The sequence below is a fragment of the Marmota monax genome, unplaced genomic scaffold, assembly GCF_021218885.2.
Source record: "Marmota monax isolate L192 unplaced genomic scaffold, Marmota_monax_Labrador192_F-V1.1 WCK01_AAM20220418_F8-fsc00269, whole genome shotgun sequence".
Classification (NCBI taxonomy): Eukaryota; Metazoa; Chordata; class Mammalia; order Rodentia; family Sciuridae; genus Marmota; species Marmota monax.
In genome coordinates this window covers 779,298-792,566 of record NW_026694072.1, presented here as the reverse complement: position 1 = coordinate 792,566, position 13,269 = coordinate 779,298, and the positions used below count along the sequence as shown (strand labels likewise).

The following is a 13,269-nucleotide window of genomic DNA, read 5'->3' as shown; positions in this document are numbered from 1 at the left end:
ACTGTCAGCAGGTTGACTGACACCTGGGTAGGCCACACCCAAGGGCACAGTAAGAGGAGGGGACACACACAAGGCACTTCCATGGAAGATTCTATCCTAAACAGGGCAAGGGGTTGTATTACAAAGGAACAGGTGAGCATAGCTTCACCCATGGGGCTGTAGCAAGACACACCCATTTCTGTGACTGAGCGCCTCAGCACCCAGCTGGGGAGTGTAACTCAGTCACCCATAAGGTTGGCCTCCCACACCTGTCTCTCAATGAAAAAAGGCTGGGATGTGGCTTGGTAGTTAAGTGCCCCGGGTTCAATCCTCAGTCCAAAAAAAAAAAAAAAAACCAAACCAAACAAAAAAAAACCCCAAAACAAGACTGGGCTTCTGAGCCCGGGCGGGGGAGGGTCTTGTGGAGTGGGCAGGGGTGGGGTGGGACTCTTTAGGCCAGTGACCTTGCAGTCAGTCATGTGCACGTCCCTGTATTGTAAGACTTGGGTGGAGGTGGATTGAAAAGCAGAGTGGGTCAAAGGTCATCTTTCCCAGACCCTCTCCTGCTCCACAGGGGACCTGCGACCTGGACTAGAATGGAGAGTGGCCACGTGCTGTCTGGTCAGCCAGGTTCCCACCTCAGCACCAGCGACATTTGGGGCTGGTTCATAGTGGGTGGGGACCGTCCTGTGCCTTGCAGGGTAATGGCAGCATCCATGGGACAGTAAGTTGTGTCCCCAGATATTGCCAAATGTCCCAGGGTAGGAGCAGTGTCTCCTCCCATCGAGGACCACCGTGACAGGCCAAGAACGCTAAAAAGGATGAACAGGTGGAAAGCTTGTCACTGCTCAGCCGTCGTCTCCTCTCTGGTTTCTTCCATAGCAGGTGACACGTCCCCACACGGGGAGTTTTTCTGAGAAGAAGCCATTGTGGATTTTGCTCCTGAGAAGCTTTTGTAAAATTTTACATTCTTGAACAGATGCTGATTTTTTTAAGTTTTGTTTTTTTTTTTTTTTTGAGGGGATGGAGAGAGAGCTGGGAATTGAACCCAAGGGCGTTTTACCTCTGAGCCACATCCCCAGCCCCTTTTTATTTTTATTTTGAGGCAGGGTCTCTGTAAGTTGCTGAGGGTCTCACTGAGTAGCTGAGGCTGGCCTTGAACTTGCATCCTCCTGCCTCAGCCTCCTGAGTCATTGGGATGGCAGGTGTGCAGGATCTAAGTCTTTTAATCAGACTTAACCTTTTAGCACAGTCAGGCTCTCGGTGCTTGGGAGGGTCAAAGAGGTGGGTGATGTTTTTCTTTCCTTTTTGCAGGGGGTCACTGGGGCTTGAACCCAGGGCCTTATGCATGCCCAGCACTGAGCGGCACCTCCTGCCCCTGGCGATATTTTTAGACCCCAGGGGTGGCTGGGGCGTGCTCGGCCCCTCCCCAGGCTGTCATGGGTCTGCCTTGTCTTCCAGGGGCCAGGTCCTCCCAGCGGCTTCTCTGCTGAACCTCGTGGACGTGGAGCTAATCTACGGGGGTATCAAGTACATTCTCAAGGTATAGCCCTCAGGCTTCCGTGTGCAGTGCTCTGGGGGCCGGAGGGGGTTTGTTCCGCATGGTGGGTGAACATCCTGGAGCGGATTTTCTCCTGCTCAGGTCTGAGCCGCTGTGTTCCTCGGGAATCCCTGAGTAGTTCCTTCGTGACCCTGAAACCTAAGCACTGTGGTTTTCAGAAAGCCTAGGGCCTGGTGGTGTGCACAGGTCACGGTGGCTCCGACTGTTGATCTTCTGTGGCTGCTGGAGCAACATGCTACCCAGCGGTGACTTGAAACAACAGCAGTTTATTTTCCCACGGTCTGGAGGCCAGAGGTCCAAAGTCCAGGTGCCAGCTGGGCCATGGTCTCTCTGATGGTGCTAGGGAGGGACTTCTGGCCTCAGGGCTTCCAGTGGCTGGCAGTCATTGGTGTCTCCTTGGGACTACACCACTCCTGACTGTCTGTGCTTTCACATGGCCTCTGAGTGTGTGTGTGTGTGTGTGTGTGTGTGTGTGTGAGAGAGAGAGAGAGAGAGAGAGAGAGAGAGAGAGAGAGATAGAGGGAGAGTGAGCTGTCTCTTCACGTTGCTTCTGGGTCCGCACCTGTGTCTCCATCTCTTCTCCTTTTATAGGAGCACCCGTTAGATTGAATTTAGGGCCCATCCTGACCCAACGTGATTTCATCTTAACTGTTTACATCTGCAAAGATCCAGTTTCCAAACAAGGTCACATTCTGAGGTTCCAGGAAAGTCAGGAGTTTTGGGAGGTCGTTTGTCCCCCCAGATGAGCAGAGCCTTCTCTGAGCTGGCCTGGCCCACGGTCATTCCCAAGGCCTGGGAGGCTGGTTTAGTTCTGCATTCTGCACCTGGAATCTATGTGCACATTCCGGGGTTCACCATCAGCGTTCCTGGGGCTTCCTCTGGTGGCTGTCCTCTCTCAGAGGTGTCTAATTAGCCTTCCCGTGACACTGAAGGTCCACTCAGCCCAGAGGTGACCTGACATGTGCAGGCATAGCATGAGGCCCGGGGTCCACATGGACATGGTGAGCCATGCATGTGTGCCAGGGTCTCTGATGCAGCTGCAGGTACTGAGTGTCCCCTTGGAAGTGGTGGCCTGCCTGGCACTTCCAGCCTCGTGTTTTGTGGGGTGGGAAGAGGACTGAATCTGAGTCTGTTTCTGAGGCACAATTTTTATTTTCCTTGACTTTACTTGGATTATTTCTGAGCACACAGAGACTTTGAGTCTAGGCAAACAAATGCGTTGTCCTTGGGAGGTACTCTCCGTCTGCATTCCCCCCGCCCCAAGGTTTTTTGGCTTCCTTTGGGCCCCTGGGTTCTACCAACCTGATTTTCAATGTGGCACAATCTAATTGTAGAAAACTTTAAAGTTTCAAACAAGTCCACGGAATCACACAACTCAAACGATTCTTCACTGCTGCGTGGAGGCCGACTCTCGTAGTGTGTTAGCTGAGACCATGGTGCAAATCATTTTCCTGCTGTGATATTTTTGGGCATAAAGTCATGAACAAGTTTCCTCCAAAGCCAGTTTGGTCTCTGCCATGTTGTCCAGCAGGACTTTCCGTGGTGATGGAGAAGTAGCTATGCTGATCACTTGGTCAGGGTCCCACCTGAAATGTGGGAGGGTGACCGAGGAACTGGATTTTACATTGTATTTAATTTGGATTAATTTAAACAGGCCGGGTTACTAGGGGTTCACCAGATTGGACCGAGATGGTCTGGGGTTTTCCACAACAAAGGTGACAAGATTGGATGCTAGTTCAATGGCAGTTTTTATTATTATCACAAATAATGTTGCCATCCGTATTCCTGTATTCCTGGCTATCTTTTCAAAATCTGAATTTTGTTGGTTGTGGGTCCTGGGGATGACAGTTTCAAAACACACGGTGACCTGCAGGTCAGGTGGGCGGGTGTTTCAGTGGGTCTGAAACTCAGAGCCAGGCCAGAGCCTACTAGCCTGTCCGTTTCTCAAGTGTCCCACAGCTCACATGTGTCCCTGGGCAGAGCTGGGCCTAGGGGGCGGAGCCATAGTCCATGTTGGGGTGTCCTTGCCCATAGATGGGGTGGCTTATCAGCCGCAGAATGTGTTGCTCACAGTCCTGGAGGCTGGAAAGTCCAAGGTCAAGGCACAGCCGACGCTGGTCTGGTGACCGCTTCCTGGTTTGTGGCTGTGCCTTCTCTTGCTGTGTGCTCATGTGGCAGAAGGGGACAGGAGCTCTCTGGGGTCACTTGGTGGAAGTCACTGGTCTCGTTCATGGAGGCTGCACCCTCCTGGCCTGATCACCACCAAAGGCCCCACTCCCTACCATTGCATTTGAGCTTAGGTTTTAGCTTAGGAAACTGGGGGGCTTGGGGGGTACATAAACAGTCTGTGGAACCAGGCCACTGGGGGGTCTCCAGGGCTGCTTTACCCAGAGTGTGATGAGCCCCCGTCCCTGCCACCCGCAGTCCTGCACAGGGCTGGCGCTTGGTGATGTGAACTAGAAGGGAGCCCCCAGCCCCGGAGGGTGGACAGCCCAGGAGTGATGACCAGGTAGGACGCGTGTCTGCAGTCGACACCGTGGACTCCAGGTCCCTCCAGCCCCGCAGCCGCTCCCTTGGGGTGAATGAGGAGAAGGGCTGGGGGGGGGCACCCCCACCCTTCCTGCAGAGCCTGCCCTTTCCCACGGTGCGAGGAGCCGTGTGGGCACATCCTGAGTCCAGGTGATGACACAGGCCTGTCCCCACAGGTGGCCCGGCAGTCTCTGACCATGTTCGTCCTCATCATGAATGGCTGCCACATCGAGATCGACGCCCACCGGCTGAACGACGGCGGGCTGCTGCTGTCCTACAACGGCAACAGCTACACCACATACCTGAAGGAGGAAGTGGACAGGTGCGCGGGGGCCGGGGCCCAAAGGGGATACCGAGGCCCACGGCGGGCGGGGTGTGCACAGGGCGTCCAAACTGCAGAGCTGGCCTGTGCACAGGTCCGGGGTCTGTGGATGAGGCCTTCCCTGGGGAGTCCCAGGGTGCCTGGGGAGGGTCCCCTCTTGCCTGGGATTCATGCCACTGCCAGACTTTCAGGGAGGGCTCCCAGGCGGGGAGCGCCTTCCTAGGGACCCAGAGGGGTTCAGAGATGAACGGGGCAAGGCTCCCAGCTCTGTGGCCTGGGAGGTGCATGACGGCGTGCCTGCTTCCCCCCCGTGGGCGTGGGGCACCCTCCAGCTCTTCTGATCATTCTGAGATCACACGGTGACATGTTGGGGACCCTTGCAGAGCAGGCAGCGCATACTGCAGCCACAGAGAACGGAGGGTGGAACATGGGCCAGTGACCCTGTGCTCCCGCTCCCGAGGAGGCCAAATTCGCGGGCCTCAGTATTTTGGGAGAGGGCAGATTAAGTGTCTGCCTGAGAGGCAAAGTCATCTCTTTTCTAAGCTGAGTTCTTTCCGCCAAGAACATGCAAGATTATGTAGGTTCTACCCAAACGCACGCGCTCCCCAGTTCAGAGACAAGGAGAGGATTTGGAATCCAAGATGGATCGAGTAACGTTTATTGATGGCTTTCTTGGTGCCAGGACCTGTTGGGATTTATCAGTAAAAGGCACTAGTTTTCAGTCAGGGTGAAAAGAAACACCTGTTTTTCTTCCCCAACTCACTTTCAGTATCTCCATGGTAATGTCCAAATGTCCCCACTGCTGCTCAGAGGGTGACACGCGTGGCCACCTTCAGGGGAAGCTGCCTCGGGCTTGCGGGGCCGAGGATCCTCATCTGTCCCCCTACCTGCTCCTCCTCTCTCCCAGTTACCGAATCACCATCGGCAACAAGACGTGCGTGTTTGAGAAGGAGAATGATCCCACCGTCCTGAGGTCCCCCTCGGCCGGGAAGCTGACGCAGTACACGGTGGAGGACGGCAGCCACGCGGAGGCAGGGAGCAGCTACGCCGAGATGGAGGTGATTGATGCCACGCAGCATTCAAAGGGGAAATCTAGGCCCAGGGACAAGTGAGAACTGAGCCCCCCTCAGGATGCAGAAGTGTAGGGTTTGGGAAGTCCTTACCGTGGGCAGGTGCTGGCCTGAGCACTTGACCTCTCTACTTCTTCAACCTTCCCAGCAACCATAGGAAGGGGCACAAATGTGATTCCCGTTTTACATGTGAAAAAGAAGGCCAAGGAAGTCGGGCGCGGAGGCTCATGCCTGTCATCCCAACAGCTCAGGAGGCTGAGGCAGGAGGATGGCAAGTTCAAAGCCAGCCTCAGCAAGCAGCGAGGCCCTAAGCAACTCAGTGAGACCCTGTCTCTAAATAAAATACAAAACAGGGCTGGGGATGTGGCTCAGTGGTTGAGCAGCCCTGAGTTCAATCCCCAGAACCAAAAAAAAAAAAAAAAAAAGCCAAGGAATGTGCTCAAGGTCACCCAAAGTCAGGACTTGAACTTGGCCTCCTCGCCATGGCCATGCTGGGGGTGGGGGGGTGGGACAACAGCAACGCAAACCCAGCAGGGAGGTGAGTGGTGTCTCAGACTCCCGCCACAGGACGGGTGCCTCACCGCACGCAGTCCTCACGAGAGCCCTGGGGTGTGACTCACGAGTCCCGTTTTACGGTTGGAAAAGCTGAGGCTCAGAGAAGGGAAGGCACTTTCTGGAAATCACAGAGGTGGCGATCGGGGATCTTGGGTTTCAGCCTGGCCTGGCTGACTTGGGTGCCTGAGCTGTGACCTGCCAAGCCAGGGGCAGCACTGCCCTGACTGTCCAAAGCTGGGACCATGCGGACAAATCCTACGCCAGTCACGTCTCCAGACCCCGGGGAGGTGGGGAGGCAAGCTGTGGGATGCTGGCCCTTCCGTGAGCCTGTCCCCCATCCCACAGAGCACCCCCAAGGCCCCTCGGGAGCTTGTTCCCCAGGACTATTGACAGAGTGTTTGATTCACACGGCACATAGGAGGAGCAGGTTCTGAGAACTGCATTGTAGGATGGTTTCTTCATCACGCAGATGTCACACAGTGTCCTTGCACAGCCTGAATGGTGTGGGCCAGTCACCCCACGTGGCCTCGAGATGTGAGATACAGGAGGCGGCTGCTGGTGTGGCACAGCAGACTGTTGTGACCTTTTTTTTTTTTTTTTAAATAAATAGGAGTATGTTGTCAAACACCCATAGAAAGTGTAGTGAATACATCAACCAGTCAACAGCCCTGTGATGTCGTCACAGTGTGACGTGCTGCGCGTGCTTGTGCTGTGCTTTTGCGGTCCTCGCAGGGCATCACGTAGGTTTTTCACACCAGCAATCACCTCAGATGACTAGTGTCTTGCACCGTGACCTTAGGACGGCCACCATGTCACTGGGAGAGAGAAATTTTTACCTCTTTGGGCCCTGCTGTCATGATTGGCCTGTCGATGACTGAAACCCTGTTGTGGGGCACGTCCCCGAACACCGATCACTAGATGCAGTATGCCTGCTCTGCATTTCTGGGAGAGAGGCCTGCCTTTGAGAATAAATGTCAAGACAAGCGAGGGGTTGGGTGAGCGAGGCAGCATAAAAGCTAAGCCAACCTGCAAGCCCAGGGAGAATCAAGGTTCCTAGGGTCGGAGGAGTAGCTCAGTGGCAGACACTCACCTGGCACAGCCCAGGGCTCCGTGCCCAGCTCTGCAACCAAAAACAAGAACTAGAGAAAGCAGCAAATAAATGCCAGCGTCCCTGTCAGGGAAGTGGGCACGAGGAGCCCCTCCTCCTCCCGGCAGGCTTTGCGGGTTGAGAGTCCAAGCCCAGAGCAGCCTGGTACGCAGCGGGCTCGCCCTAATGTGGGGCCTCCCCCTTTCTGCTGAGTGCTGCTGGGAGTCTCTCCATCCTAGGTCACAGTCCCTGCTCTGCAGTCCCTGATTCTGGGTGGCTCAGGGTGCCAACCACAAGCGGTCCCCGTTGTCTCTGTCCTACTTCTCTTTGCCCAACAGGTGATGAAGATGATCATGACCCTGAACGTGCAGGAAAGCGGCCGAGTGAAGTACATCAAGCGGCCGGGAGCCGTGCTGGAAGCCGGCTGCGTGGTGGCCAGGCTGGAGCTCGATGACCCCTCTAAAGTGCACCCGGTATGTGCAGCGGGAGCCCTCTCAGCCAACGTTTCCTGTGCTGCGTTGGTGAGGCAGGACCTGGCCACCCCCAAGTCCCTGCAGGTTCACAGAAATCTGAGGCTCGTGTGAACTCCCGGGAGACGGATGGGCACAGGATGTTGTTTGGCCTCATAGTCGCAGTGAGAGCGGTTGCCTTGGGCCTCGGCTGTGGGGACCCAGTGCAGAAGCCAGCAGCTGATTGCAGAGGGGGATCCCCTCAAGTCAGCTCACAGGGGAGAAGGAGCCTGCAGGGTGGCGAGGGTTGGGCAGGAGACCGGGTGTTCCAGACTTGGAGGACGGCCTGTCCCAACCATGTGGGTGCCAGTGGACCTTCGTAGAATGAAGTAGCACATACGTGGCTGGACTGAGTCCTGTTGCCGCTCTGGGGAGCTGGTGATTTTTCCTCGTGGTTACCTGAGGCTGAACGTTTATGATTTCCAAAACTCGGTTCTGTTTCTATAAGGTTTTCATCCTGCCGGGCCTTTGTCACTCACTAGACAGTGGAAATGAACAGAGAAAATAGGGAGATGGTCTTCATTACAAAGCAAAACAAAATAAGAAAGAAAAAAGATCTAACGACTTCTAAAATGGTTTGGAGTCTGAATCAGTAACACTGTGACATTTGCGGAGCGGGTGACTTGGGACACGTGGTCAGGGCACAAATTCAGCAACTCCAAATCCTGGTGCAGCATTTTCTCCTGTTGGTTCTTGGGGTTCACCCTCCTAGATCAGGTCTGTGGGAGCCCATCCATCTGCCTCATGCCCCGGCTTGTCGAGTCTCATCAGGTTCAGGGCTTCTGTGACCCGCCCCTCTTGTCCCTCACCAGGCGCAGCCCTTCACAGGAGAGCTGCCCGCCCAGCCAACACTGCCCATCCTGGGGGAGAAGCTGCACCAGGTGTTCCACAGCGTCCTGGGGAACCTGACCAACATCATGAGCGGCTACTGCCTGCCAGAGCCTATCTTTAGCATAAAGGTAGGTCCCCTGTGAAGAGCAGGTGCGGTCCGAAGGGCTCACTCCGTGACATCAGAGGGCTCACTCCCTGACATCAGAGGGCTCACTCCGTGACATCAGAGGGCTCACTTCCTGACATCAGAGGGCTCACTCCCTGACATCAGAGGGCTCACTCCGTGACATCAGAGGGCTCACTTCCTGACATCAGAGGGCTTTTTTTTTGGCACAAGGAATGAGAAAACAGTCCTCTCTTGTTTCTGTAAAGGACCGTCCTCAGGGAATTCCTCAGTTTGTAAGTTTTGGGGTGCATTTCCTCCTCCATGATCAGCTGATGTTAGTTCCCTGAGTTCAGGAAGTTAGGGAGGAGTCTGTGGGTGTGGCCAGCCCCCCTCTTTGGTGCTGGAACCCAGGGGGGCTCATTTCCCAGCCCTCACTGAGTTGCTGAGGCTGTCCGTTCTTGATCCTCCTGCCTCAGCCTCTCGGGTTGCTTAATGACACCAGCAGGAAGATACTTGGTTCAGAGACACTGTCCTCACCAGCCACCATCCCAGGGTCCCAAGAGAAACACGGAGATCCCCATATTGCAGACCTTCCTGAAAGACCCCTGATGCTAAACTGATCAAGATCCCCCTGGGGGCTGCCCCTCAGGAGTGCAAGGCTCAGTGACGGTGGCGAGGACAGTGGTGGACAGCCCTTGTCTGGGCGTACTGTGTGCCCGATGCCGTTCTCGGTGTGTAAAGTTGATGAAGCCATCTGAGCTTCCCAGCTTGCAACCTAAGAAGCATTTGCAGGTGGGGCAGCTGAGGCTCAGAGAGGGTAAGAAATGTGCCCTGCTTCTCCCTCGAAGAGGTGAAGATGGGGTTTGAACCCCAGCCATCTGGCCTCAGGGTCTGAGCTCTTCACCACTGTGCCACGCTGCCTAATGATGATTGCTGTAGGGACAGAGTCTTTCTATAGATAGAGTATTGCTGCAGATAGAGTCTTTGCACTTGCCAGTTACATTTTGAACCTCCTTTGTTGTTGGAGTTGGCACCATTATCATCCCCACCCAAAGACCATCCCTGGTGGCCAGAGACACACTGGAAACAGAATAGGGCAGCTGTTGGAGGCATGTGAGCTCAATGGCTTTGGTGTGCATTCTGGTTTTGCTTCTTGGTATAGCTGGGTGATCTGGGGTAACTTAATCAACCTCTCTGTGCTTTAGTTTCAATTGTGAAAGGAAAATGATTATCATTCCTACTTGGTAGGATAATTTCTGAGGATCAAAGGACAGCTTCTAAAGAAAGGTTTTTAGATGGTGTCTGTCACTAAGCATGTGTCTCACAAATGCTAGCTCGTCACGTGACCTTACGTTTCCGCCTCACCCTGTGCTGGGTGCAGAGAAGGGAGCAGGGGCCTCCCTGGGTATGAAAATTGGCTATTCCCCTGTGGCCAGGGGGCCTTTGCCCTCTGGACTGCTCTAGAGGCTGCGGAGTCAAGTTCTTTGGCCACAGCAGTGCTCAGGCCTGGGCGGGTTGAGTTGGGTTATGCTGTGGTGGGTGGCAGGGTCCTTGGCCACGTGGGGCTGTGGCTGACTGGGGTGGTCTCCGCTGCAGCTGAAGGAGTGGGTGCAGAAGCTCATGACGACCCTCCGGCACCCGTCACTGCCACTGTTGGAGCTGCAGGAGATCATGACCAGCGTGTCGGGTCGCATCCCCGTCCCCGTGGAGAAGTCAGTCCGCAGGGTGATGGCCCAGTACGCCAGCAACATCACCTCCGTGCTGTGCCAGTTCCCCAGCCAGCAGGTACGTGGCCCCAGCCAGCCCCACGGGGATGCCCGGTCTCCGTGTCTGGCCTCTGATCAAGTTGGGCTTCGTTCTTTTTTTTTTGGTACCAGGGATTGAACCCAGGGGTGCTTAACCACTGAGCCACATCCCCAGCCTTTTTTTTCTTTTTAAATTTTATTTAGAAATGTGGTCTTACTAAGTTGCTTAGGGCCTTGCTAAGTTGCTGAGGCTGGTTTTGAACTTGTGATCCTCCTGCCTCAGCCTCCCAAGCCACTGGGATGACAGGCGTGCGCCACCAGATGGGCAAGTTGGGCTTCTTGACACCTACTTACAGGTCATCCCCAGAGGTCGAGAATTCTAGAGATTAGATTTTTTTCCCATTACTGGGAATGGAACCCAGGGCTGTCCATCAAGGTTAGAACATGTTCAGCCATAAAAATAAATGAAGTGCTGATTCATGCTAAGGAAAAAAGCCAGACCCACTTGATTTATGCTTCCATTTAGAAGAAATGTCCAGAACAGGAGAATCCATGGAGAAGGAAGTAGGCCAGTTTACCAGGGGGTAAGGCAGAGGGGACTTGAGGAGTGATGGCTAATTAGTGTGTAGTTTCTTTCCAGGGTGATGAAGGTCCCTTAACATTACCAGGTGCGGTGGCGCACGCCTATCAGCCCAGCAGCTTGGGAGGCTGAGGCACAAGGATCGTGAGTTCAAATCCAGCCTCAGCAAAAGTGAGGCCCTAAGCAACTCAGTGAGACCCTGTCTCTAAATAAAATACAAAATAGGGCTGGGGATGTGGCTCAGTGGTCGAGTGCCCCTGAGTTCAATCCCTGGTACCCTCTCCAAAGAAAAAACGTAAAAGAAAGTGCCCTAAAATCAGTCAGTGTACACCTTTGTGAATATCCTGCGGACCAAGGAACAGGCACCTTAAAGGAGGTGGGAGAAGAGTGTGGCATGTAAATCATATCTCAATTCAAGATAAAAGCCAGGCTCCAGAGGACCCCAATTGAAAAAGGCACATGCTTGAAACTTTCAGAAATCTGTCGCTGATGCAGGTTTAATTTTCTTTGAAAATACCTTTGTCAGCCGGATATGGTGGCACACATTATCATCCCAGCCACTCAGGAGGCTGAGGCAGGAGGATCATAAATTCAAGGCTAGCCTCGGCAACATTGTAAGGCCCTGCCTGAAAATAAAAAATTAAAAGGGCTGGAGTGTGGTTCCCTGGTACGGCACTTGCCTAGCATGCACGAGGCCCTGGGTTCAGTCCCAGGACCAGAAACAGCAACAATAGCTTCTTTGGTTGCTGAAAAGAATAGACCAATGACATTAAGTCTAATTATAAATATAGGACCCTTCCCGGGGCTGGGGCTGGAGCTCAGTGGCAGAGCACTTGCCCGGCACGTGTGAGGCACTGGGTTCGATTCTGAGCACCACATAGAAATATATAAGTAAAATAAAGGTCAATCAACAACTAAAAGAAACTATTTTTTTTAAAAAAAGGGTAAATGTCTTTAAAAAAGCAATAAAAGGACCCTTCCCACCTGCACCTTTGCTTGGGTCCTTCCTCCCCCTCTGTCCCAGTGCCGTGCACCTGTTTGGTGACTGTTGTCATTCTGAGCTCTTGAAGTCTCCCAGCAGTACCCCGAGGGGGGACCAGGGATTTTTCAGGGTGACCAGATGGCTTTTGGGCTGGGATTCTTTGAACCTTGGGTGAGACCCCGTGATGGCTACTTCGGGGCTTCGTCATCTGCTGTCAGTGGTCAGACCTGTCTTGTCCTGTCTAGATTGCCACCATCCTGGACTGCCACGCGGCCACCCTGCAGCGCAAGGCCGACCGAGAGGTCTTCTTCATGAACACCCAGAGCATCGTGCAGCTGGTTCAGAGGTGAAGGGCCCCTGGGCCCTCCAGGGGGTGTGGTTTTCACCCTGAGGGGTCACCTGTCTCCAGAGCCGGGCTGGGGCTGTCTGAGGGGCAGGTCCTCACTGACACCGAGCACATGAGTCCCGGCTCTGCCGTTAGTGAAAGCAGAGACCTGGCCTTAACCTCCGTGGGTCTCAGTTCACCAGCAGGCGAAAGGGGTGTAAAAACACTTCACAAGATACGTCACTTGGAGTCGTATGGGGGCTAACCTTGGGAAAGCCGTGACATTTGGCCAGTGTTCACCAGGTGGTAGCTTGGATCAGGACACAGTGGGATGAGATGGTTTTATGTACAAGAAAGGACGGTGCCAATTACCATTGCGGTTTTGGGGACCACTGCAGAGGAAGGTTGGTGAATAACTTGAATCGTGTCTTGGGTAGGTAGGGGCAGGGGCAGTGTGCTGCAGGACTGTGCTGATGGTAAGAGAGCTCTTTGCCATTTTTCATGAAGAACCTACGTAGCAAGATGGCTTGGCTCATAGAGAGAACGGAAGCAGATTTGAACCAATCAGCTCAGTACCTAATTACCAAGTGCCAGGAACTCAGGTAGAGAGAATGGGGGTCCTTAGGAGGTGACCCTCCTTTCAAGGAGTTCCGCAACTCCTGGGCTCCGACTGGCCCTGTAGGCTGCAGCAGAGGGAGGGGATTTTGAAGTGCATCCCCACAAAATGAAAGCCTCACAACCAAGGACTACCAGGGAGTCCCCCCAAAAATGAATCCGCTGCTCACCTTAAGCCCACCGTTTAAGCTTCAGAGAAACACCCAGAAGGAATGAGCACATGGTATGAATCGATTCTCTAGCAAACGTTTCTGTGTTGAACATAATTATCAAAGTTCTACCCGTGCTGTGACTGAAAAAAACAATTGCATTTGGAATGATTTTTTATTTACTATTTTAATTCTTGTTCTTTTGTTGTCATTCAGTCCTGCTGGGGTAAGCTGGTTTCTGATTCCCTAGAACTTAGTATCGCACCCCCTGAGAAACCCAATTCCCTGTGTTCAGAAATATTCTAGAAGAGGAAATGTTTCGGG

The 13,269-nt window shown here is 53.8% G+C and overlaps 1 protein-coding gene across 5 annotated transcripts in view; it reads left to right on the top strand.

The window, feature by feature from the left end:
- Acacb (acetyl-CoA carboxylase beta) overlaps nt 1–13,269 on the top strand; it is a 212,411-nt gene that overhangs the window by 65,593 nt on the left and 133,549 nt on the right. For all 5 annotated transcript variants that reach the window (XM_058585542.1, XM_046464308.2, XM_046464307.2 and 2 more), the window contains 7 exons: nt 1,441–1,522; nt 4,246–4,391; nt 5,299–5,449; nt 7,442–7,576; nt 8,425–8,571; nt 10,146–10,334; nt 12,102–12,202. In XM_058585542.1, the coding sequence (XP_058441525.1) occupies nt 1,441–1,522; nt 4,246–4,391; nt 5,299–5,449; nt 7,442–7,576; nt 8,425–8,571; nt 10,146–10,334; nt 12,102–12,202 (951 nt within the window). The remainder of the gene's footprint in view (nt 1–1,440; nt 1,523–4,245; nt 4,392–5,298; nt 5,450–7,441; nt 7,577–8,424; nt 8,572–10,145; nt 10,335–12,101; nt 12,203–13,269) is intronic.